This window comes from Sciurus vulgaris, assembly GCF_902686455.1.
Source record: "Sciurus vulgaris genome assembly, chromosome: 1".
Taxonomy (NCBI): Eukaryota; Metazoa; Chordata; class Mammalia; order Rodentia; family Sciuridae; genus Sciurus; species Sciurus vulgaris.
In genome coordinates this window covers 15,731,339-15,754,519 of record NC_136461.1, presented here as the reverse complement: position 1 = coordinate 15,754,519, position 23,181 = coordinate 15,731,339, and the positions used below count along the sequence as shown (strand labels likewise).

At 57.8% G+C, this 23,181-nt stretch overlaps 1 protein-coding gene and 1 long non-coding RNA gene across 3 annotated transcripts in view; one reads left to right on the top strand and one right to left on the bottom strand.

Annotated features, from left to right (window-relative positions):
- Positions 1-23,181, bottom strand: part of EPHA8 (EPH receptor A8) — a 165,114-nt gene that overhangs the window by 115,344 nt on the left and 26,589 nt on the right. Inside the window, exons 14-17 of one of the 2 annotated variants that reach the window (XR_013766242.1) lie at positions 22,990-23,139; positions 22,727-22,917; positions 22,310-22,483; positions 21,758-22,173 (exon numbers count right to left, since the gene is read on the bottom strand). Coding sequence is in view for 1 of the 2 variants with exons in the window: in XM_079154146.1 (XP_079010272.1) it covers positions 22,059-22,173; positions 22,310-22,483; positions 22,727-22,917; positions 22,990-23,139 (630 nt within the window). In the remaining variant the exon portion in view is untranslated. Of the gene's footprint in view, positions 1-21,686; positions 22,174-22,309; positions 22,484-22,726; positions 22,918-22,989; positions 23,140-23,181 lie in introns of those variants that run through there. The other variant, XM_079154146.1, reaches the window with a different exon arrangement.
- On the top strand, positions 19,769-20,902 carry LOC306654954. The gene is made up of 2 exons (XR_013762139.1): positions 19,769-19,888; positions 20,588-20,902. It is a non-coding gene; the product is annotated as an uncharacterized lncRNA (long non-coding RNA).

Below are 23,181 nucleotides of genomic sequence, written 5' to 3'. Positions count from 1 at the left end.
ACTAGGGTTGGATTACCAGATTGAACAAATAAGAATATAGGATGCAAAAAAATATATAGGATGCCTAGTTCAATTTGAATTACAGAAAACAACAGTATGCAGGGGATATACAGAAACAGTCATTGTGATTGTCCTGTATTTTATCTGACACCTTCACAGGTCAGGCAGCCTGTAGGTGGCTATGTACCCCCTTCCCTGTGGCCCTCTGGAAAGAACCATAGGGATACAGCTGGGTGGAAGCTGGTGCCTCCCTGCCCCCCAGAGAAATGTGAGCCCCAGCCCTCCACTGGGACCCAGAGACCTGCTGTGGGCTCCTGAGAACCCCGGCGGTCCCTCTGTCCCCATGCTGGCTGCCCTCTGGGGCCTCATTTCCCACTCTGCTGGGTGTTCCTGGACCAATCACCTCTTGAGCCTCAGTCTCCCCATCTGTAAGGGGGTGGGACCAAAGCCCAGAGGTCCCTGGGGCAGCCCCTGGGCTTGCTGGTTTAGAATGGCTCTGCTGAGCGGCGCCCTCCTGCTGACCTGAACTTCTGCAGGATGGTGGGGGGATGCAGGCTTCAGCACCTGGAACTGGTGACCAGGAAGGTCTGAGCCGACAGCCCAGCCCATGCTGAGGCCAACAGTGACTAAGGGTCTTTCCAACCTTGGCATGTTGGCTGGGCCCATCTGGATCTTTGAACTTGACCTTTTAGCATTTGACAAGCAGGAAGAAGACACTGGAGGCTTTAGAAAAACCTGGCCTTGCCCCCTCCATCAAGGTCAGGTTTGTTGGGCGAGGGTCTAAGGGGGGAAAGTCACTTAGTCTCCCTGAGGGCTGAGACCACTTCAACCTCAGAATTCACATACTTCTTACAGCAAAGTAGAAGTCCACGTTTTTGTGGTCACTGTTTGGCTCATGATATTTCCCCATGGGAGGGTGGCAGGTGGGACCACTGATGTCACCCTCAATTAACTGGTGAGGAGGCCGAGACTCTGGGAGGCTAGTGAATTGCCTGTTTTAAACAGCAAAGCTGAGCCAGTCCTGTCTCTGGGGCCAGGACTTTGCCTACCAGCCCCCCTCTAGGATGGTCCTGAAAGGTGGCTGTCCCTGCCCCTTCGGGAGTCCTGGGTCCTGGCCACTGCCATTTCTATCATGATGCCAATGTCCTGAGCCCATCCTGTCCTGCAGCTGCCCACTTAGGGTCTTTGTCCAACACGCTCCTGATCCCAGGTCTGATCCTGTCCTCTTTCCTCTGAGCCCAGGACATGTCCAAGTCACATGGTGCACCAGGGCAGACCAGGGATCTGAGCGCAGGTCCCGCCCCGCATGAGTTGGCTCTCAGTTTTCCACCCACGGAGCCGCTCTGGAATTTGGGCTAATGACAGCTGTCCTGCCCGCTTCCTCCCCCTCGCCCCAGCCCTTTGCTGATTACAAATAAACACCCGGGCTACGCGGGAGAGTAATTAACTCTCCGATGTGGGGAGAACTAATCAGCCTGGAGTTTGCTGCAGGTGGGAACAGCGAAGGCTTTTCCTAAGTAGTATGCAAATGAACCCGTAGTATGCAAACGAGCCCTCGCGGCTCCTGGGAAGGGCTGTCAGAGCCGGAAGCGGGGCTGCAGCAGGCGGGTTCTGGGAAGCGGGCTGGCTGCCGGGCGGTGGGGGTGGGCTCTCAGGTTTGGGGGAGCAGCCGGGCCAGAGTAGAAGTAGGGGTGGAGCGCTCTGGTCCGCAGCACACCTGCCGTGCTTGTGGGGGGTGGACACAGGGAGAAATAGGCTCTGAATCCAAATGCTACTGTCCTGGCCCTGGTGACTGTGGGCAAGTCGCTGCACATTCCTGGGCCTCAGTCTTCTCGCTGAACAACAATGCGCGCGTTCCGGGCTTGCACCGAGGCCTGGGCAGGAACGCGGTGTGGCACTTCGCAGGGGCTCGGTAAATGGGGACTCAGGCTGGAAAGCATCCAGACGTCCCACCTCGCTGCGAGTCAAGGCCGAGCCCCGCCTCCGGGGGGTGCGGTCGGCCACGTGAGTGGTGATCCGAGAGGCTCCAGGAATGACCCTCCTGCTCCCAGCTCCACTGGCCTGAAATTCTAGGGTATGCCCGCCGACCGGCGTACAATAAGGAGGCGCTGACTCACGTTGGCGCGGGCGCAGAATCAGCCTGAGAGTGCAGGAGGCGCGAGGGGGCTCCTTCACCCCATCCTTGCCCCTGCCCCGCTGGAATTCCACCCTCGAGGGGTCATCTTTCTGGGGTTAGGCATTGTCCTCCTCCTAGGCCTCCTTTAAGGACCGGGTGGGGTGCAGCGAGGCGGGCATGAAGCAGTTTCTGGGGTAATGGAAATATTTTATATCTTGACCCCAGGTGTCAGTTACAAGGGTGTATAATTTGTCAAAATTCACCAAATGGTACATTTAAGCTCACCATTTTTAAGTTTTACCTCCATCAAACATAATTAAAAATAAAATAAAATGTAAATATCTTTTGGGAGCCACCACATGCTAGCAAGATAATGATGTCCAGTGGCATCCCGTGCCTGCCTCTGGTGAAGGGCAGCTCCCTACCTACCAAGCCAGGCCATCTGTTTGGCAGTGGATCTGGGCTTCGGACACAGACTGGACTCCAGCCTCCAAGTCCAGAGTCTACGGGCCCCCCAGGATTGTGTGTACTTAGGAACTGCCATCAGAGGAAATGAGATGTGATGTGAAAAGTTTGTCGCGTGTAGTCTAGAGAGGCTGGAAGATCCCACACACCTGAGACATGGCAAATTTGCACACCCCACCCCATTGAAACTGGAGTTTGGGGTGAAACTAGATTTTCTGCTTCACCAATTTCTTTCTGGGTTCTTGTCTCACAAATATGAAGGATGAAATCTGCAGACAATAACCATAGGCAGGACTGGATGGAGTTGGATCTATTTAAGTGAGAAGAAAAGAGACTCATGCCAGGTGAGCAGAGGGCCGGACAGCAGGTTTTCCAGCGAAATGTCCTAGTCCAGGGGCTTATGAAGCTTCCTGGCAGGGCACTGATCAACATCCATGCTAAACAGTTTAGGAAAGGGGTTAAGGCTATTTATTGGCTTGGTCCCTGACCCTCCAATTGGCTGTGTCCTTCAAGCCCTGGACTTTGAACTTTCCAGGCATTTCTGTTCAGGTCCGACCCCGTGTCCATTTTCCTGCTCCAAGGAGTTGGCTGGAGTGCTTGGGATTTTCCGCAGGTCATTTTCTTGAAGTGGTCTTTACATTTGGAGGGGAAAATAAAAAACAACTCAATAGAAGCCCATTACCCTGATGACCAGCCAGGGGGACGCAGAACTGAGGAAGGCCTGGGCAGTGGCGGACGCACGGGCTGCAGCCAGCATCTGGACAGCTCATCTGGTCCAGCCAGGGAGGGTACCCTATAGGGTTCTCTACAAGGATGCTGGCAATGACAGTGACAACCTGAAAGGAAGAGGCAGAGGAGGGTGATCTAGACCATGAGGGCAACAGGGTCAATGTGATGGCCATTCTGTGCTGGGCCCACTCCGTGCCCTATCAGTCAGGATGAGCTAAGTCACACTGCAGTGATGACCACGCCTCCCTGGCTTAATGCTAGAAAGATTTGCTCTTCACTCCTTCAAAGCCTGTCCTGGGTCCAGGTGACTCTCCAACCAGGCCACTCACATGCTGTGTCCCCACCTTTGGCAATTCAAGGACTGCTCCACCCCAGCAGCAGAGCACTGGCGAGTCTGCACCAGCTGTACCCCTTCTGCTCCTGTGTCATTGCACGGTACTGGTCTTGGACTCCACTCAGTTGTGGGGACAGTGAATGAGAATGGTTGATGGTGTCTCCAATCCCAGCCTGACTTTGGGGGTCCACTATCACTTTTTATGGTGGTGAAATACCCTTGAGGTGTGCAGTTCAAAGGCACTAAGAAGGTGCACATCACCGTGTGACCGTGACCACCTTCCGTCTCCAGAACTTGTCCAGCGTTTCCTACTGAAACCCTGGACCCACTAACCCCCGACCCCAGCCCAGGCCACAAGCTCTACTTGGCTGTCTGTGAATCTGACGGCTCCAGGTACCTTGTGTAGGTCGACACACATCATGTGTCCCTTGGTGACTGGCCTGATGTCCACTGTAACACGTTATCAAGATTTCCTTGCTTTCTAAAGCAGAATAAAATTCCATGGCAGGTACATACCTGATTTACTCACCCACCGATCTGCAGAGGGACACGTGGGTCGTCTCCACCTTTGGCATGAACTCCTTGTTTTCCTGAGCCCCACTACTGCCACCACCTGGGGACACTCCCAGAGCTTTGCCACCATCCACAGGCCCCAGGTCCACATGATCTGAACCAGACCCTGCCCAGCCCCCAGCTCACTGGCCATCTCGCTGCCCCTCAGCTGCGTACCTTTGCTTTCTTGGTCCTGGACCCTCCACGGGTCAGGTCTAAGTTCACCTGCTTCTCAAGGCTCATCTGGAATATTCCATCTTCTCCAGGAAGCCTCTAATAACCCCGAGGCTCCTTCTTCCCCCCAGAGCCCCTGACCCACCCCCCCCAGGTTGGTGACTACTCGAGACCTCCTGTTACTGGCCCGTCCTGGTCTCTCCTACCCGCTCTTTCGAAATGGGCGTTTCCCTCCAGCATTCAGTTGAGATGAACTCCTCTTTAGGGCAGGTGAACATGAAGGTCTTCCCTCTAAATATGACCAGCCTGAGAGACCAAAGCTGTCACTTGCACTAGCGCAATGACTTTGGGCTCAAAGTAAGCAGGTGCGGGGTCGCCTTGCAAGAGCTGCTCAGTGCACCAGGTGACATCAGCTGTGGGCACTGCATGGCTGCTGTTGGCACAGGGGGACCGCTAGGCAAAAGACCCTGGGCTCCATTGCCTTACACCCCCTGGGAAAGAGTCGTCTGAGCAGCCTTCTCCCTGGGGTCCCCTGCTCCTCCCTCGCTGTCTCCAGGTTCTCAGCTCAGGCAGACAGGAAGTCACTGGGGGAGCCGGTGGGAGTTGGGGTATGCAGGGTGGGGGCTGGCGGTGTGGGTTTCTCTACAAGGCAGGTTGACGCTGGCCTTCTAGGGAAAGGCAGTGCAGGCTGGTGTGCTGGGCTCTGCAGCCAGCCCCGAGTGACAGGTGCAGGTTCCAAGTCACTCACAGAGCCAGACCAGGGTCGCCAGCTCTGCCCCGGCATGTGGAGAGGGCATGGCCTGGAGCCCCGAGGTCTGGCCCTGCTCGGCCTGGGCTGCTCAGCCCTTCCTTCCAGGTTCAGTGTGCTCCTCTCTCCCAGGCACTGTCCCTGTCACCTCCTTGCAGAGCTGTAGGAGACTCCCTTGATGACGCTCACTGAGGAGTGTCCCAAGAGCAAGGCAAAGCGAAGGATGGCCACGTCCTGCTGGCGCATGCGGCTGGGCTGGCCCTCCAGCAGGAGGCAGGCCAGGCTGCACCAGAGATGTGCGTGGGTGGAAGGAGCTGCAGGCTCCCAGCTTCCTCTGCGGCCCACGTGCTCGCCAAGTGAGTGACCTGTCTTGGGCCTCTGTCTCCCGGCAGCTGCTGTGCTTCAGGTCCCTGCAGGACCAGCAGGTTTTGTGGGGGTTTTTAATCTAAATGTTCCCGAGGTCCCTTTGTATCATGTATATTGCTTCGAGATGACACATGGGACAACAGGGGCTTCGGAAGTGCTGCCACTTGCCCCCGGCCATGCACCTAAAGACTCAGAGCAGAAACTGGGTTTCAGTACCTACTGCTGTGTGGCCCGGAGCAAGTACCCTCGCCTCTCTGAGCTTCAGTCTCCACCTATTAAAGGGAGCAATGGTGCCCGCAGGCACTAAATAAGCGCAGGCAGTGAGGATCGTAGCAGGCCTCGAACCCGGGACTGTAGACTGTGCACCCTGTTTCATGGGGCTGCCTCCGTGGGCAGGGCACTGGCCCCATGGCCTTCAAGCCTCTGCAGTTTGGCACGAACGTTCCCAGGGCTTCTTCTCAGCCTCCAGGCTCCCAAACGGCCTCTCCTGGTGGCGTCAGTCTCCGCTGGTCTCCGTGAGGCTGCCTCTGATGACGCACCGCCCTCTCTCCCCCGTTCCAGGCCCAACCCAGGAGTGCGTGGGCTGGGGTCTTCCCTGGCAATGAGGCCGTGACTTCCCAGGGCTTTCCGCATCTGTGAAGGGCTAACTGGGGGTGCCACTCCAGAGCGCCCCCTTTGGATCTCAGCGGGAAGGGGTGACCAGGTTATTTTGGTGATAAAAGTTTAATAAATTGCGAGGCGCGGGCTTCATCCTGTGGGTAATTAGCCGCCGCTGCTGGCTCCCTCCTAATTGTCTCGCTCACTCCAGACGGGAGGAGATCAATAGGAAGCGGCCGCTGTGCGGTGAAAGTCACAATTAATTAATTGTCGGGCGTGTGTGTGTCTCCATCTTTGCCACATCAAAGGCCCAGGGGCTGCAGCTGCCCGCGTCTGGCCACGAGGGGTGGCCGGGCCCAGGGACCCCAGATGCACGTGACCACCAACCACAGGGCCTGCCTCTCCCTCGGCAGTGGGAGCACTACAGAAGGGGTCCCCTGAGACCCCAGGCTTCTTGACCGCCACCCCCCACCATCTCCACCCCAGGCCGTCTCCAGGCACCTCTGTCTGGGACACCCTCACCCTCATCCCTGCCGCCCTGGGCCGTTCCACCCCTTCACCTCCAAGGAATCTGACTGGCCGATCTGACGGGGATGGAGGGAGGGGCTGACCGGGCGGGGAAGGTTCCAGGGCGCTGGGAGCGCTCCGATTTTTGTTTGGGTGTGGCCTCAGGGTGGATGCCTGTGTCCGAGGGCACGCTGCTGCACACTGAAGGTGAGTCCAGTGTTCACACACGCTCCCCTCCGGCTGGTGTCCCAGCTGCTGGACGAGGAGGCCCCAGGCCCGGGAACCCCTGCTGAACCGCATCCCAGGTCACAGATGGGGACAGAGAGGCACAGGAGGGGTGGGGAAGCTGGGCGTCGCAGGGGCTGGTGTGTCGCGGGCATGAGCTCCGAGCCTCACACACCTCCACCTCTGCACGGAGGTCAGAGACGGGTCCTTGTCACAGACAGGGAAGCTGAGACCCAGAGAGAGGCAGTCCCTGGTCTGAAGTCACAGGCTGTGAGTGACGGGTCTGGTCTGGAACGGACGGTCTCGCTCCAACGTCACTCTTAAGGGAAGGGCAATGGGAGGACAGAGGTGGGCACCCGGGCCAATACCGAGCCTCTGTCCAGGGCGCAGCCCCCAGGTGACGCTTGGCCTTGGGAGGGTCAGGCTGCCTGTCCCCCACCCTGCGCGCGCTCTGCTCTCCCCTCACCGGGGCCCCCTGTGCTCACAGGTTGGCAGACATGCAGCGGCTTCTTACTGGGGGAGGCGGCGCCCCCAGCCTGCCGCTGCTTCTCGATGAGAACCCAGCGGCCAGCCTCCCGCCCAGGCTGGCGTCAGGGGACGCCACCTCCACGCTCCCTCCACCGCTGCCGCCTGTCACTGTGCCTTTGAAGTGGCGCCTGATTTTCCAGTCTGTCTGAAGTCCCTCACTGTTTATGCAGCAGCTGGTCCAGCAAGTCCCCCCGCCGGGCCTTTCCATGACGGTGCCAGCCGCTGGGGACTTGGGGAGACAGCCATCGGGCTGGGGCGGGGAGCGGGAGGCTGCGATCCATTCCTGTCTTCAGGGTCCCTAGACCCAGTTTGCTTATTTTTTGTTTAAAAGGATGGAAAAGGAGTTTCTGAGAACCCCAATGTGCTATTTCACTTCAAAGAAAAAGGAACGAAGAAAGAGAGGAGACCAAACCCAGGGCCAGAGGTAAAGCGCCGAATATTTTTACTGCTGTGGCGGCTGCACGCGGAAGGTGCTGGGCTGGGAAGCCTTTGGTCCAGGCTAATGGGCCTCGTGACCTTGGGCAAGTCACTTCCCTCTCTGCAGATCCCTCAGCGCAGGGAGGCTTCCACCCCTCTGCTCCCTTCCCACTGGGGAGCCATCCCACAAAGTCTGATCCTTCAAAGACACAGCACCTCTGGAAAGCCTTCCACAGCCCAGAAAATTAGAGGGGGATGAGGGTCCTCTGGGACCCGATGAGTGGGATGATCTTTTTTGGACATGGATGCTTGAAATCTCCATTTTAAAGAGGGCACATTCAGAATCAGAGGGGTTACGCAACTTGCCCCAAATCACACAGTAAAGGAGTCCATGGGAGAAGCAGGATCACTGAGCCTGTGGGTTCCGGCTCCCTGGCCAGGGTCTTTATCCTGCCTCATTAAGCGGCAGGAGGAAGTTCCTAGAAAGCAGAATCCATCTTTATGTGACATATTTTTTGACCTAGACTCCTGAAAGTAGATTTAAGGCTCTGGGGTGAAGCCACTTGGTCCCACTGACGCCGCGTCTCCAAGCCTCGATTCCCCTAGTGGCACAACGGGCCACTCCCCTGCTCTCATGAGGGTCAGGTGGGAGCCCGCCGTGCACCCAGCACGCGAGAGCCTTCGGCAGCTGTTCCCTGGACCCCTTAGCGTCGGGCTGGGGCACATCCGCTCTCTTCGTCAACCTATTGGAGGAAGAGGGCACACAGGGGTCGGTCTCCCAGGCCTGGCTGTCACATCGGCGCCTCTCAAGCCACCTCCACCCCCCAGAGCCACTTCTTGGGAGAGACAGGCAGCCCCTGCCAGGCTGCATGTGAAATGTCAACCTCATGTCACTGAGAGGCCACTGCTGACACTGAGGAGCCCCCAGCAGGCCGAGAGCAGCCCTGGGTCTGGCGCTGCTCCCCCTGGACTGGGCCTTTGTTGGTCTCCCTGTCAGTCCTGGCTCTGGCGGGGGAGGGGCTGGTGGTCCTGCTGGTTGCTTGGGTCGCCTGCCTGGGGCTGGGGAGCTGTCAGTCTAGGGACTGGTCTCTAGTGCTGCTGGCAGGAGGGCAGGTGGGCGGGCTCAAGCACGGGGCAGAGGGCAGGTGCCCAGCGGGTGTGCAGAATGAAATGGGCTGGGATCCAGACTCTGACTCCTGCCTTCACTTGCTGCAGCCTGGGGCAAGTCAAGTCACCTCCCTAGATTAAGGTTCTCTACCTAGAGATGGGGACAGTGTGGATCCTTTCCCCACTGACTTACTGTGTGACCTTGGGCAAGGCACTTTCCCTCTCTGGGCTTAGGTTTCCACATTTACAAAATGAGACTAATCACCAGCTTTGCAACACCAGGGGAAAGTTTCCAGTGAGGCCGGTTTGGGGAAGGTGCTAGGGGCACGGGTTTCCTCTTCCTGTCCTGCTCCCCTCCCCTGGGAGCAGCTGGGCAGTCAGCAGAGGACAGGAGTGACACTTGCAGCACTTCTGCTCAATTTGGAAGCCCCGCCCAGGACACCCAGCCTGGAAATGGCTGCTCTGTCTTTTGAAGGCTGATCCTGAGCGGGGACAGAAGCCCTGTGCACTTTCTACAGCTGGAGGCCCAGCAGTGATCACCCCGTCCTTGAAATCTGTTCACTTCAGTCACCCTGGGGGTGGGATTCTTTGGGTCTAGGCAGCCTGGTAGCTGGAGGGGACCAGCAGCATTCAATCATCCATTCACTGTCAATCAGTTGGACGATCGGCGAGTCCTGGTCCAGCATCACCGCGCGGCCACCCGTGCTCGCCTGGGCGTTGTGGGTGTGTCCGTTCCTCTAAGCACTCCTTTGTCCCAGGCTGTGCCTGGCACTGGGGATGAGGTGATCAGTTGACTTATTCAATGAGTAGAAGCACCTATCATGCGCCCTGTGCTGAGTGTCAAATACAGATGGAGCCCCCTCTGTGCAGGCACCAGGGTGGGCGCAGGGAACAAAGATCCTCGGCTCCCTGAGCGCCCGCCGATTCTGAGCTAGGCATGCAGCCTGGGGAAACGGCGGCTGGCGTTTTGTATGCAATGTGAAACCCAGTGTCTCCCTGTGGCTAATGAGTCATCGGGCCTCACAAGAGAAGCCGAACAGACCCCCTTGTCCATGAATTTGCTAATTGAGCTCCTCGAACTCAGACATTAACCTGCATTACCATAAATACTGCCGAGAACGGCCGTCCTCGATCGCTGCTCAGTGCTAATGGAAAAAATCAGACAAGGAATAAAACCGAAATGGAATCATAAAACCTTATTTTCACCATTAATTTGAACCTAGTCTTCCCCAAATGCTGTGAGCTAAATCTTCTGGCACTCCTGGGCTGGAGGGAGGGGGGTGGCTGACAGAGGGGAGGTTCGTGCCAGGGACGCTGGGGGGTGGCGGGGAACTGAGGCTGGGGGTGCAGGCTCGGACTGCTGGCCTGCCAGGCCCGGCCGTGCCCTGGAGGGTGACTTTTGGCAATGAGCAGCCCCGGATCCCCTCATGGAGAAAAATGGGCGAAGAGCGAAGGAATAACAAGGGAAAGAGAGAGAGATGGACCAAGAGGTGGATGGCAGGCAGACAGAAGGTAGGACTGACTGACAGGTAGACAGAGGGACACAAGCCAATCAAGAGACAAATGGGCAGCCAACCTGGCCAATGAGAGGGCAGACAGACAGGCTTAGTGGGCAGAGGGAGACCAACAGATGAGCTGGCAGACAGAAGGACAGCCAGTCTGTCACAGAAGCCTGACAATTGACAGGCAGTCGGACAGGCACGGAGACCGTCCAAGAAGCAGATCTGGGAGAGACTGGCAGCCGGGCTGTCCTTTGAGAGGGCAGATGGATGGGGTGACTGACAGGGAGCAGGGAGTGGAAGCTGGAGTGGGGGCAGAGGCCACGGCTGGCGGGAGGAGGGGGCCTGGGCCACGCCCTCCTTGCGTGCCTGTGGAGCCCCTTGCGTGAGGGAGACCGGCGTGCGTGCAGGGTGCTCCCCTGGGCCCAGGCCTCCCGGCCTCTTCCCCCTCCCCCTCCTGCTGCTCGCAGCCACAGGCCCTGTCATCTGGCACGCGAGGCCTGGAGGCTCAAGCCCCTGTGGAGGCCGCTGCGTGTGGGGGACGGTGCCTGCCATCCATGGGCTCTCAGTTCCAGGGCACTCTGGCTGGGCTGCGCCTCGGGGCCCTGGGTCTGTGCAGGAAACCCATCGGCCCTTGGGCACCAGCCACATGGCCCAGCTGTTACCACGACCAAGCTGCTTCGGGCTCCGGGAGCCCCCTCCGCAGAGCCGGCGGGAGGGGCGAACGCTTACCTGTGGGAGTGTGATCCAGGGACTCCCACGGGCCTGGCTGGCGGGAAGACACCGAGGGCTTCCCCAGGGAGAACGGGTCTCTGTGCCGGCCCCCTGGATTTTCAGCCATTTCTCTTTTTGGTGCTGGGTGGTTGGAACCCGGGGCACGAGAGGTTTCCATTGGCCAAGATGGTGTTCGTGGCGCAGGTGCGGCGGCAGAGCTGGTGATGGCTCTCACCAGCGAGACCGGGGAGGCCGCGGGTCCCAGCGAGCTCCTCGCTGGTGTCTGGGAGTGCCCTCCTCCCCGTTGCCCTGGGGGGGGACGCTGCACTTGCTGGGCTGCCAAAGCCTCACAGGGAGGGAAGCCCCACTTCCAGCATGCGACTCAAGCCGGGGATCCTTCTGTCCCAGAGCCGGTGACCCAGCTGGTGGGGCTTCTGAGGGCTGCGGCTGGGCCGTCCGTGGGGAGTGAGGGAGAGGGGCGGCTGAGGCAGACGGTGGGGGGCACAGGCTCAGACCTCGCAGAGACCAGAGGCAGGAGGCTGGCCAGAGCTACAGGCAGCTCCCTGCACTGCCCTGGGCGTGGAGGTGAGAAGCACTGCCCCATCCCTCGAGAAGGAATCACTACTCACCCGACCGGCCCCACGCGGGCTGCGGCTTCCCCCACGCCTCATTTATTTCCTCCTTAAAACTCCACCCAAGGGAGGGAGAGAGGAAGGAGTGGAGACGAAGCTGAGGGGCATGTTGGCACGTGGCAGGCATTCTCTGCCTTCTGGTGGGCAGGGAGCTTCGGTCGCCCTGAGTTAGCGGCACAGGTTGGAAGTCCTACACACCTGTGTGGTTCCAGCCTGATGACTTCCTAGTTGTGTGACCTTCAACCGTTCACGTCCCTTCCAGAGCCTCGGTTTCCTCGCCTGTAACGTGCGGCTAATGATATATATGCCTGTAGGCTGAGGCCAGCATGCAGCAGGTATTCAATGCATGGCGGTCCTTGTGTCTAAGGGCAGGTCCGCTCTCACAAAGACCCCAGGAAAATGGAATGTTCTCTCTTTCTCATGGTCTGAAAGCTCATCTTTCTGAGGTGGGATGATCCCCTGTCCAACTATAGGAAAGGGTTTCTTCAGTGGAGCTGAAATCTGTCTCCCTGAAGCTTCCACCGTCTGTTTTGGGGAAGAACTAGTCTGAGTCCCTTTTCCAGGATGAACTGAAGAGGCCTGAAGACAGACAAGGGTCAGAGTTGCTGCCACATGCTCACCAGGGTCCTGCCTTGGTCCCCACATGCCATGGCCCCACACCCTCCCTCACCATGATATTCCCTCTTGGACATATCCAAAGTCCCATTGTTTCCCATCCTGGACCAGAACCTGAACTGCCGCAACCTCACCCTGAGCCTGAGACTGTTTAGGCCAAAGTGAGGCAAGACTGTGGGTGTGCCAGGCCAGAATGGAACACAGTAGGGAAAATCACCTTCTCTGATTGTGATGCTCTGCTCCCAATAATACAGCCGCAGGATCTGGGGGCTTCCTGGGAACAATGTTTATAGCCTCCCAAAGTCCAGAGGAGGCCCCCGTCCAGGCCCCCGTCCAGGAAGGCGCCTGCAGATGCGACTTCAGCACCAAGGACAGCTCCAGGCACTGTGTGGCTGCAGATGCATCCCGCTGTTTGAAGTCCAAAGGGGTCTGGAGAAAGAAGGTGGTGGCTGCATCCTGGGAGGAACATGAGTTGGTGACAGGCTTGCGGAGCAGGTTGTTTGGCTGCAGGATGGACCAGCTGATACCTGCTGCAGGACTGGTCTGTTGTCTCTGTTCCAGCCAGGACGAGAAGGAGGAAGATGGAGCAAAGGCTCAGAGCATTAGAGGACTTTGGGAAAAGCAGTCTGGACTTGAGGTTGGGGCAAGTCCTAACTTGTCTGAGGCCCAGTTTCCTCAACTGGGAAATGGGAAGGATTTATATGGTGTACAAAGGTATGGGACCCGCTGCTTGCAGGCTGTCTCCCTGAGGATCCTTCCACTGAGGCAAAACGATCCCTGTTCTGAGCATCTCAATGGACACAGAATCGTCCCTGGGACAGAGATTTGGTGGAGGGAAGGAGTCCGAGGAGATCATCTCGGCTTGGCACCTGCACACATGTGCGTGCACACACACCCCACTACACACAGTGTCATGGTCATGGAGCCATGTGCACACACGTGCATGCATACAATGCAAAACCTGTGTCGATCACACAGACACTCGCTCTTCTGTGTACTTCACGTAGCTGAGTCCCTACGTTCTGCCTAGAAGACACGCCTGCCTAGCCCCAGCTGCCCTCCTCCGCGTGGCATGTACTCATCAAAGTCGCTTTTGCATGAAAACCTGTGTACAGACACGTGCACAAGCGCACTTGGCAAAAATGCCACGCGTCCCCTTTGGCACTGTGGCATGCTACTGCGTGCACAAAGAATGTGCATACAACCCCTCAGAATTGTCTCTTTGTGTCTGGGCACAAATCCATAGCAACAGTCCCACCCTCTCCCCCATCACTCATCCCCTGTGGCCAATGGGCTTGGGATGTCCTTCCCGGCAGAAACTGTCCAGGAGACCCATTCAGGTGTGACCGGCTGGCTGGCCAGGTGACTCCTGAGCTTCAGACAGGGCCACAGGTTGTCTGGCCACAGGGTGAAAGAGCTGGATACCTGCGGGACAGGGCCTGTCACTAAAAGAGGTGCCTTAGCCACCCCTCGGCGTACTCTGCCATCCCCCTCCCGCTCCTGATTTCTGGCTCCCGGGTAACGGGGAGCAAGCGACATAACCTCCTTGGTCTCAGTTTCCTGACCAGGGAAGAGGGGTAGCAAAGCCGTCACAAGGTGGTGTGGGGATTCAAAGGCAGGACGATGGGGACACTTGGCACTGTGCCTGGCACAAGATCAAAGTGCAGTAACAGGGACGCGTTTAGCATTAATAAAGATAAGCCCCGCGGCTCCCGCTAGGTCCACGCCGGCTCCCCCTCGGCCCTTCCTAGGAGCGTGTGGGGGCGGGGCGCCGGTGACTTTTAGCATCCACAGAGGACGCAGCCTGGGAGGGAGAGCCGCACCTGGCTGCCTCCCCTCCCCGCCGGCCTCAGCCCCTGGGTCACCTTGGCCAGGCTGCACTTCAACTTCCGTCTGGCATCCCCCCTGCCCCCCCCCCAGGCCCCTTCTCTTCCCCTTGGGCTTCCGCCACCTCAAAGCTGGAAGGTGGCTTTCTGGTGTGTTTTGCATTTTTGGTATTCAGGGAGAGGCTCACGCTAATCTCCTCACTCTAGATGCTCCTCACATTTCTCTTAAAGCCACAGGAGCCCCCCCCCCCATCTTTTATTCATCGCCTTCCATCAGCCCCAACGCGGAGCCGTGGAAATGTAAGCCTCCGAGGACTGCGGCTGCCAGGCCAGCAGCTGACCCTCCCCAGCTGCCTGAGTCCTAATGAGGTGCCTGGCACTGGGGGTGGAGGAAGAGAGGGGTCCAGCCCAAGGGCGAGGCTAGCACCCCTGGGTAGCATGGGAGAGAGGAGTGGCAGAAACTGCCCTGGGGACTCCAGACTCCCCGAGCTGCCAACACCCCAGCCACAACTTGGCCCTCGCCACCCAGTCACCCTTCTGGAGCAACAGTGACAAATGCCAGGCCCTGCCCCTTGCAGCCGATCTCTTATTACCTTTAACCCTCATGACAGCCCTGAGATAGATGTAAGGAGTGACTGCGTGCTATAGATGACGAGGTGACATCCTCAAGGTCACATGGAAGGGAGGGATGAAGGAACTGCGCTCGCAGCAGGGCAGATGCTGGGGCCCCAGGTGTTCATGGATCACTGAGTTCTTAGCACCAGCCAGCCCTGGGCTAGGCACGGGGCTTCTCCGGCTAGATAGAGCCATTCCAAATTTAGTCATGAAGGTGCGAGATCTTTCTCTGTGCCATTCAAGTGCTTGTGGGGAAGCCAGAGACTAAAGGACCTCGGGAGGGGTAAGGTGGGTGAGGAGCGCGGCTCTCAAGCCCTGGAGAGGGGGCTGGAAGCAGCGGGGGCTGGGGGCGAAGGAGGGCACTGGGCCACACGCAGGGAGGCTGAAAGTGTTTCTGGGCGCTTTCTCTTGGCTGGAGGGTCCCATGGGCTTGCTGGGGATTGAGATAAGCCAGAGGTGGGTGGGGCCAACGTGGAAGTGTTTGCTTGGGGTCTTGGACAGCCCTTTCTGGGTTTCCTCTGACTCCTGCCATATGGTGGGAGGAGCTGGCCAGCTTCGGGGGCTTCTCTGCTTGGTTAGGGAAGTCCAAAGAGGACCAAACTTGCTCCAAAGAGAGGGATCCTAACAGGGGCATGAAGACACTGTGTCTGATAAAAGAGTAAGGTGCACTGTGCCTGCAGGTGTCCATCAGCCCCTCAGACTGCTTTCCTGGGGAATGTGCTGTCCCTCTGCAGAGGAGATCTCAGGGCACCCAAGAGCCAGAATGGAAAAGGCCCAAAGTTGCTCCAGGGGCTTCTTTTAAATGAAAAATTCGAGGCAAAATATAACGTGACCTGGGCTCAGACACAGACTATGCCTCTGATGCTGTGTGAGCTTAGGGGAGTCCTTGTACCTCTCTGGGCAATGTTGAGTGACTTCAGTTAAGAAAAAAGGAGGGGGTGATGAATGAAAAATTAGATTAAAGTCCTCTAATTCCATAATAAGAGCAAAGGGGATTACGCCTACATTCCAGTTCTGTGATTTGGCTCTTCTGCTCTTTCCAGCCTGTGAGCATCTTGAGGGCAAGGATTATCTATTTACTCTGGAATCCTCAGAGCCAAGCACGGGGCCTGTCACAGAAGAGGTGCCTAGTAAACATTCGCTCATTCATTCATCCAGCAAATACCTGCTGCTACATCCTGGGGTTAAAGCATTGAGAAAATTAGATGAGACCCCTGACTTTTTCTTAGATCGCATTGCATGGTGGGGCAGAAAGTAAACCTATAAATAAACAGAGACCCGAGATAACTTAGTGACCGCGGGAAACGCGACACGGAGTGGCTGGGGGGGAGGGCTCTGTGGCGGTCGCACTTGGGCGGAGCCTATTGCAGAAGTGCAAGAACATTCCGGGCAGAGGAGGAGTGAGCCCGCAGGTCCAAGGGACGCAGGAGGGCACCGCGGAGCGGAGGCGGGGAGGCGGCGGGGCGGCCGAGCAGGCGGTGCGCGGGCCGCAGGCCAGCGGAGGATTGGAGACGCTGTTGTAACCGGATCGGCGGCTTTCGGAGGATTGCGAGCAGGGACAACCATGATCCGGTTTATGTTTTTAAAAGATTCCTCTGACTGCTTGCGGGGAACGGATTATGGGGGCGAGAGAGGAAGCGGAGAGGCAGTGGGGAGCTTCCTGCAGGCGTCTGGGGACAGGGCGGCGGCAGGGCGTGGAGACGCACCGTTGGGGTTGGAGAGAGCGGCCGGGGCCCGCGGAGTTACGGTCCCACAACCAGCCGCGCCCCGGGGCCCAGCACCCTGGACAGCGGCGCCACCGCGGCCGGTTCTCGGGCTCTCTCTGACCCGCTGAGCTTCCCAAGGCCTCACAACCCCGACTATGTGGGTTTTTAAAAAGTAATTAATAAAATTCATTTTTTAAGAGAAGTTTTAGCTTCACCGAAAAATTGGGAAGTACAGAGAGTTCCCGTCTCTATCTCCCTGTGGTTTTTAAACATCATTTTAAATTATAAAATATTTCAACATATGGGGGGAAAAAAAAACCCAAAACGTAATGTAAGAGGGACATATGTGCTCACCATCAAGATTGAGTGAGCGTTAGCATATTGCCATGTTTACTTCAGAATTCCGGTCTTTTAAAAAAGAAAGTCCAGCCAGGGACTGTGGAGAACACCTGTAATCCCAACAGCTCAGGAGGCTGAGGCAGGAGGACTGAAAGTTCAAAGCCAGCCTCAGCAACTTAGCGAGGCCCTAGGCAACTCAGTGAGACCCTGTTTCTAATAAAATGCAAAACAGGGCTGGGGATGTGGCTCAGTGATGAAGTGCCCCTGGGTTCAATTTCAATCCCTAGTACCAAATAAATAAAGAGAAGGTGGGCGAGGTTTCCTGACTGGAGGTGGGTGTTTATCTGCCCTCTCATTTCCCGCCGTGGTGATCCAGGTGCACGTCCAAAGCCTGCATATCCCAACATGGCATCTGTCCTAAAGGGTTACGTAAATGGTATCACTCCGTGCATATTCCTTGGTCACTCATCCTTTCACTCCATATCCATTTTGGAGACTCGTCCATACTGACCCTGATTCAGGAGACTCGTTTTAACCGCATACATGATTCCACTGGGTATAGAGCAGTTTCCTGTTGAGAGACAAGTGGCCTCTCTGCTTTTCTATTCCATGCTCAGGTTCGTGGACATCCTTGGACGTGCCCTCTTGCACACGTGTGTTTCTCTGGGGTGCCGGAGAAGACACTGCTGGTGTCCCACCGGGTGCTTTTTATCTGCATGTGGGTCCATGCCCTGGCTGCACTAAGGGTTGATGCCGAGGGAGCGTAGCTGCTCCCGTCTTTGTAAGGGAAGCTACCCCTCCCCATGGGTAGCTCATGCCAGTGACTGACTAAAACGGGGTACAACATATTGGCTCGCTTGCCTGAAGAAAGATCCACTCTGGTGTATTGAGTGTTTCCAAGCTCCCCTGGGGTCTGAGTGAAGCCAATCTCCGACTGAGAACATGTATTGGGTGCGGGTACTGGGGATTGAACCCATGGGTGCTCTGCCACTGACCCCAGCCCTTTTTATGTTGAGACAGGGTCTTGCTGAGTCGTTGAAGCTGGCCTCCAACTTGTGAACCTCCTGCCTCAGCCTCCCACTGGGCTGAGAATATACCACTGCTTAGCACTTCTTCCCACACTCTGCATCCCTGCTGCCAGAGCTGTCTCTCAAATCACCTGTGCTAGGATCTCCATCCCAGGTCCTGCTTAGGAAAGCTAGCTCAAGGTTCACGCACATCAGGGGTAGAGTTGTCCGGGTCTTAGACTTCCTCTTAAACTCTACTGAGCATTTCCAAATTGTTCCACAATTTGATTCCCATCAGTGGTTTATAAATATTATTTCCCCACCTTTCTCAATACTAGTGCTGTAGTATTTTGCCAATCACACTGGTGTATCATGCTATCTCATTACTGCTTTAATTTGCATTTCTATTTACTAGTTGAGAATCTTTTTATATACTTTTTTCCATGTGTGATGCTGGGGGTCAAACCCAGGGCCTCATGCATGTGAGGCAAGTCTCTACTGTTGAACTAACCAGCACTTTTTTGGAGTTTTTAAAAATTATTTTGGAGATAAATTTTATCTCAGTTATTCAGTTTGGAAATGTTTTCACCTAGTCCATGACTTTAAAAAAATCTATTCATTTTTGGTATTATACAGCAGAAGTTTTTGATTTTAATGAAATAACGATTGTCATTATTTTCCTTTATCGTTTTTACTTTTTGTGTCTTGTTTACCTTCTACTCTAAGATCATAAAGTTGTTTGGGGTCTGTTTTCTTTCAAATGTTTTATAATGGATTGGGGATGCAACTCGGTGGTAGAGCACTTGCCTAGCATGTGTGAGGACCTGGGTTCCATCCCCAACACCACTGACACACACACACACACACACACACACACACACACACACACACACACACTTATAGATATCTTTTCATATCAGTCCTAAATATAAATTTTCCTGAAACTTATTTTGTGGGTGGTGTGAGCAGAGGCCCAATTGGACCTTGTTCCCTGGCATTCAATTGTCCCAACACGTCATCCATCAACCCTTTGTCATGTCCAAATTCCCATGTGTATTCGGATCTGTCCCCAGGCATTATTTCCTGCTCTTTTTAACTGTTGATCTATTGCTGGGTCAGAATCCCACTCTCTTAATTATTGGAGCTTCATAATGACTGTTGATATCAGCTCGGGTGAGGTTCCCTTTCTCTTCTTCCTCAAAATGGTCTTGGCTATTCTGGGTCTTTGTTATTCCTTATGTTTCAGAGGGTGACCTTGTCATCTGGCAGGGAAAGCCCTATGTGATTCTTATTGGAAGTCCAGTGTGCAGAGTTGCCTGGAGGACATGGGCCCACGTGCTGGGCAAGGCTCCCGCTGGCCTGCTCTGTGGCCCCGCCTGTGCCCTCCTCTCCTCTGTGCTCATGCCTGACCCAGGGAGCTGCCTGGAGAACCAGCCTCCAAACCCTCCCCATCCCTCAGTGCCCAGCGAGAATGCTTCCTCCTCCAGGAAGCCCTTGGGACAGCCTGCATGTCCAGGCTCTCCCTGATGTCCTCTAACCTTCCACGTACCCCATTTCCTGGACGCCTAGCACAGTGGGTCCCGTCTCAGCCCCTTTGTGCCCTCTGCACCCCCACCTAGTCTCTAAGCTACTCAGGATCAGGACTGCGTCTCGGCAGCACCCAGCACATGGTAGGTGTTCAGTAGAGTCTGATCATTGGTTTTTAAGGGGGGAGAAGGATGTTCGCACAGGGTTTCCTCCTAGAAAGCAGTTGGTCTCAGGGGAGAACACAGTGGGGTTGAATGGGACAGATCTAGCTTTAGGGGTTCTGCCAGGTGGGGCCCTGGCCCGAGTATGCTTTTGCCCCCTGATTTCTCCCTGTTCCCACTTTCCCAATCAAGGGTGTGGAGGTGAAGACTTCCCTTTGCAGAAGATGCTGTGCTTGCTCATCACCAGGACCCCTGGCATCTTCCAGAACGTCTGAGCCACTGGCTCCAAGGACATAATCGGGTCCTGCTCTGTCCCGTTTCCTGCCAGCCTCCGATGCCACCTCCCTGGCTCCTGCTGCTGCACCCTTCACTGCAGAGTGAGGTGGGTCTTTGGGTACTCACAGACAAGCCCGCGGCTGCTGCCCTTCCTGCCCCACAATCCCCAGCAAGCTGTCCCCAGGAGCTGTTCCTTCCTCATGTAGTCCTTCAGCAGAGGGTGACTTTTCTCCCCAGGGGTTGGTGGCAAGGGTAGTGCCGAGCCGCAAGGGACTATGCTGCAGGGTTAAGCAGCAGCCCCGCCACCAGCATGGTGGGAGTCAGAACCTGGGCGGGGCCAGCTCGAGGCAGAGCCCAGCTTTAGAGCAGGGGAGCTCGGCCCGCTCATACCTGCCGGGGCTTGACTGGAGGCGAGTCGATCTCCACGGGACTCGACTCCTCCGCAAGTCAAACGAGGGCACTTTCCCTCCCTCCTGGGATAAAGAGAAGCCCAGGGGGAGAGCCCATGCTCCCAGCGGCGCCTATCCTAGGAGGGACAGAAAAAGCGGGCACACGGGCAAAGATGAGGCAGAATTTATTTTCATTGTAGTTAAGTTCAAGACTCGGGATGGGGACCAGAGAGAGGCAGGCCCCGGGACCCCAGGCGGCCTGCTCCAGGGGCAGGGGCCACACTTTTGCAAGTGCCAGGCCCTCATGTCCCCATAAGGGTCAAGATCCCGAGCCCAGAAACCAGGTGAGTGGGTGGGGTGGGGAGGAAGACAGGGTCCTCCGGGCTCATGTCCTGACCATGTTTCCCCTTCCATAGGAAGGAAGAGCAGCTCGGCCATGTCGTACGACGGAGAGGCGTGGCGAGCTGGCCGCGGCACCTGGACGGCTGAGACGCCCCAAGTTATTGCAGGAGGGAGAGGGGCTCAGTGCTGGTGTCTCGCGGGATAGCTGTGCTGGCTATGGCGAGGGGCTGGGCTGGGCAGGGGCTGGGGCGGGGCGGGGCTGGGCGGGCCCTCCCTCTGGGGCAGCAGGGGCACCTGGTAGCGTTCCTGGGGTCCTGCCTGCCCCCGGGATGAGGCTCTCTCACCCTGGGTGCTGTTTATGTGCTTCGAAGACCATTTTTGCATTGTCAGGAGTGAGGAAAATAATATTCCGACATGATAGAAAAAAGATATTTACATACCCTGGTGGGCCGTGAGGGGGTGGGTCAGCCCGTCAGAGGGGCGGGGCTCCCCTGGCCCCGCCCACTCCAGCTGTCCACGCAGCGGGGTGCAGGGGCAGGGAGGCGGACTACCGCAGGGCCCTAGGCTGGGTGGAAGGAGGCCCTGGATCTGAAGTGCGGCTGCCGAGTGGCTCTGGACGAGGCATAGCCTCTTCCAGGCCCGTGTCCGCATACCGTGTGGGAGGGGGTGGACCCAGAGCGCAGCGGAAGGTCCTAGGCATGGGGGAGGGGACGGGAGCTTGGCAAACAGGCCGCCACTTGAGGAGACATCGGCCCTGGAGGAGGGTGGGCATCGGACAGGGGGAAATGGATGCCCGTCCTGGCCAGGCTGCCAAGTCAGCTGAGTGGGGCTCGCGTCTCCTATTGTGATGCCTGCGCGAAAGGTGGCCAGGGGGACTGGCCAGGAACCCTGTTTTCCCGTTGAGCAGTGGTGGAAGCCAGATGAGGCTGCAGGGGACCCCCAGCTGCAGGGGAGGTCGGACCTGAGATGCAGCCGGGGTGGGCTCTCCCAGGCAGCGGGAGGGTGGGCCTGGTGCTGGTGAGGTTCAGAAGTGGCCCCTGACTCCAGCCTCCAGGCACCCGGGCAGCAGGGGCTGAGCCTTGGTCAGGACCTTGGGGTGTTGGCCATACCAGTTCCCTGCTCACAAGCTGGTCACGCTCTCTCATTCATGGCATCCACTGTCACCCACATGTGGCCCCAGCCTTCATGAATAAGCACACGCATCACAACACGTGCATGTCTGTGCTGGGACTGACAGGGGACACACTGTTCACACACAGAGGCAGTGACCAGCGTCTCTGTGGGGCCCTTCAGCATTGAGGCCCTGGGGTCTGGAAGAGAGAAGGCCCTCCATCCCCCGGGGCAGGTGACCTCTGCACTGGGCACCAAGGACCTGTCCCGAGGTGCCAGACCCCTGTAACTCTGGGTCCTCCAAGGGAGCCTTCAGCCTCTCCGGCGCCCCTGGAGGGCAGCAGTGGGGTCCGGCAGGGGCCTGGGGCCATGCCAGCTGCTGGCAGCCCTGCACATCCTCTGGCTGCTGGTGCTGCCCAGCCATGGAGCCACGAGTCAGAGGTGCCGGCAGGGCCCCTGGGTGCTGGTCAGCTGGGCCCGCATGGTCTGGATGCTGCCCAGGATCTTCTTCTGGTGGCCCATGAGGGTGATGCCCAGGGCACGCACGTCCCTGTGAAGGAAGTGAAGTGCTGCCTGGGTGACCTGGGAGACCCGGGACCCCCGCTGCCCCTCCTCTGGATCCCTGCCCCACCCCAGCTCTGCTCCTCACACCTGCTGCGCGGTGGGACCCAGGGCGGCTCACTCACTGGGCATTCATGCGCAGCACCATGCCTAGGGAGGAGTAACCGCCTGCAGCGAAGTGGTCTCGGTACCGGCCCATGCGGATCGAGTCCAGCCAGTCCCCCACGGTGAGGCCTGCGCCGCCGCCCCCGCCCCCTCGGAGGTCAAAGCAGCTCCTGGCGAATGCAGGGGGCGGGCACCTGAGGCACAGGGGCCCTCGGTTAGTTGGGGGCCCTGCATTGGCCACCCTTGGCCTCCATCCGGGCTCAGCAGTGACCAGAGGGCTCCCCGGGTTGGACCCCAGGAAGGAGAGGGCTGAGGAAAGGCCCAGGCCCGGGTAGGGCTCAGGGCTGAGCCTGCGCAGGGCCTGGCTGCAGTCGGGCAATGCTGGGCGATTCTGGGATGGCAGCCGGTGGCCACGGGGCGGGGTGGCTGCAGGGTACCTGCCCACGGTGGTGGTGGCCCGGAGGCTCTCAGGGCTGCGGATCAGTGCGTCGAGGACGCTCACGATGTGGGAGAAGCGGGGCCGCTGGGCGCGGTCCTTGTGCCAGCAGTCCAGCATGAGCTGGTGCAGGGCGCGCGGGCAGCCCATGGGCGCGGGCAGCCGGTACCCCTCCTCCACCGAGCTGATGACCTGGGGGCACAGCGCCCTTCAGACGGGCCTCGGCGGCTGCAGGGCACCCCACCAGCCCGGCCCGGCACTCACGTCCCGGTTGGTCATGTTCCAGTAGGGCCTCTCCCCGTAGGCCAGCACCTCCCACATGACCACACCGAAGCTCCACACGTCGCTGGCTGAGGAGAAGGTCCGGAAGGCGATGGCCTCGGGCGCTGTCCAGCGGATGGGGATCTTCCCTCCCTGCGGCGGGCAAAGAAGTGCGGAGGGGCTGTTCTGGCCCGG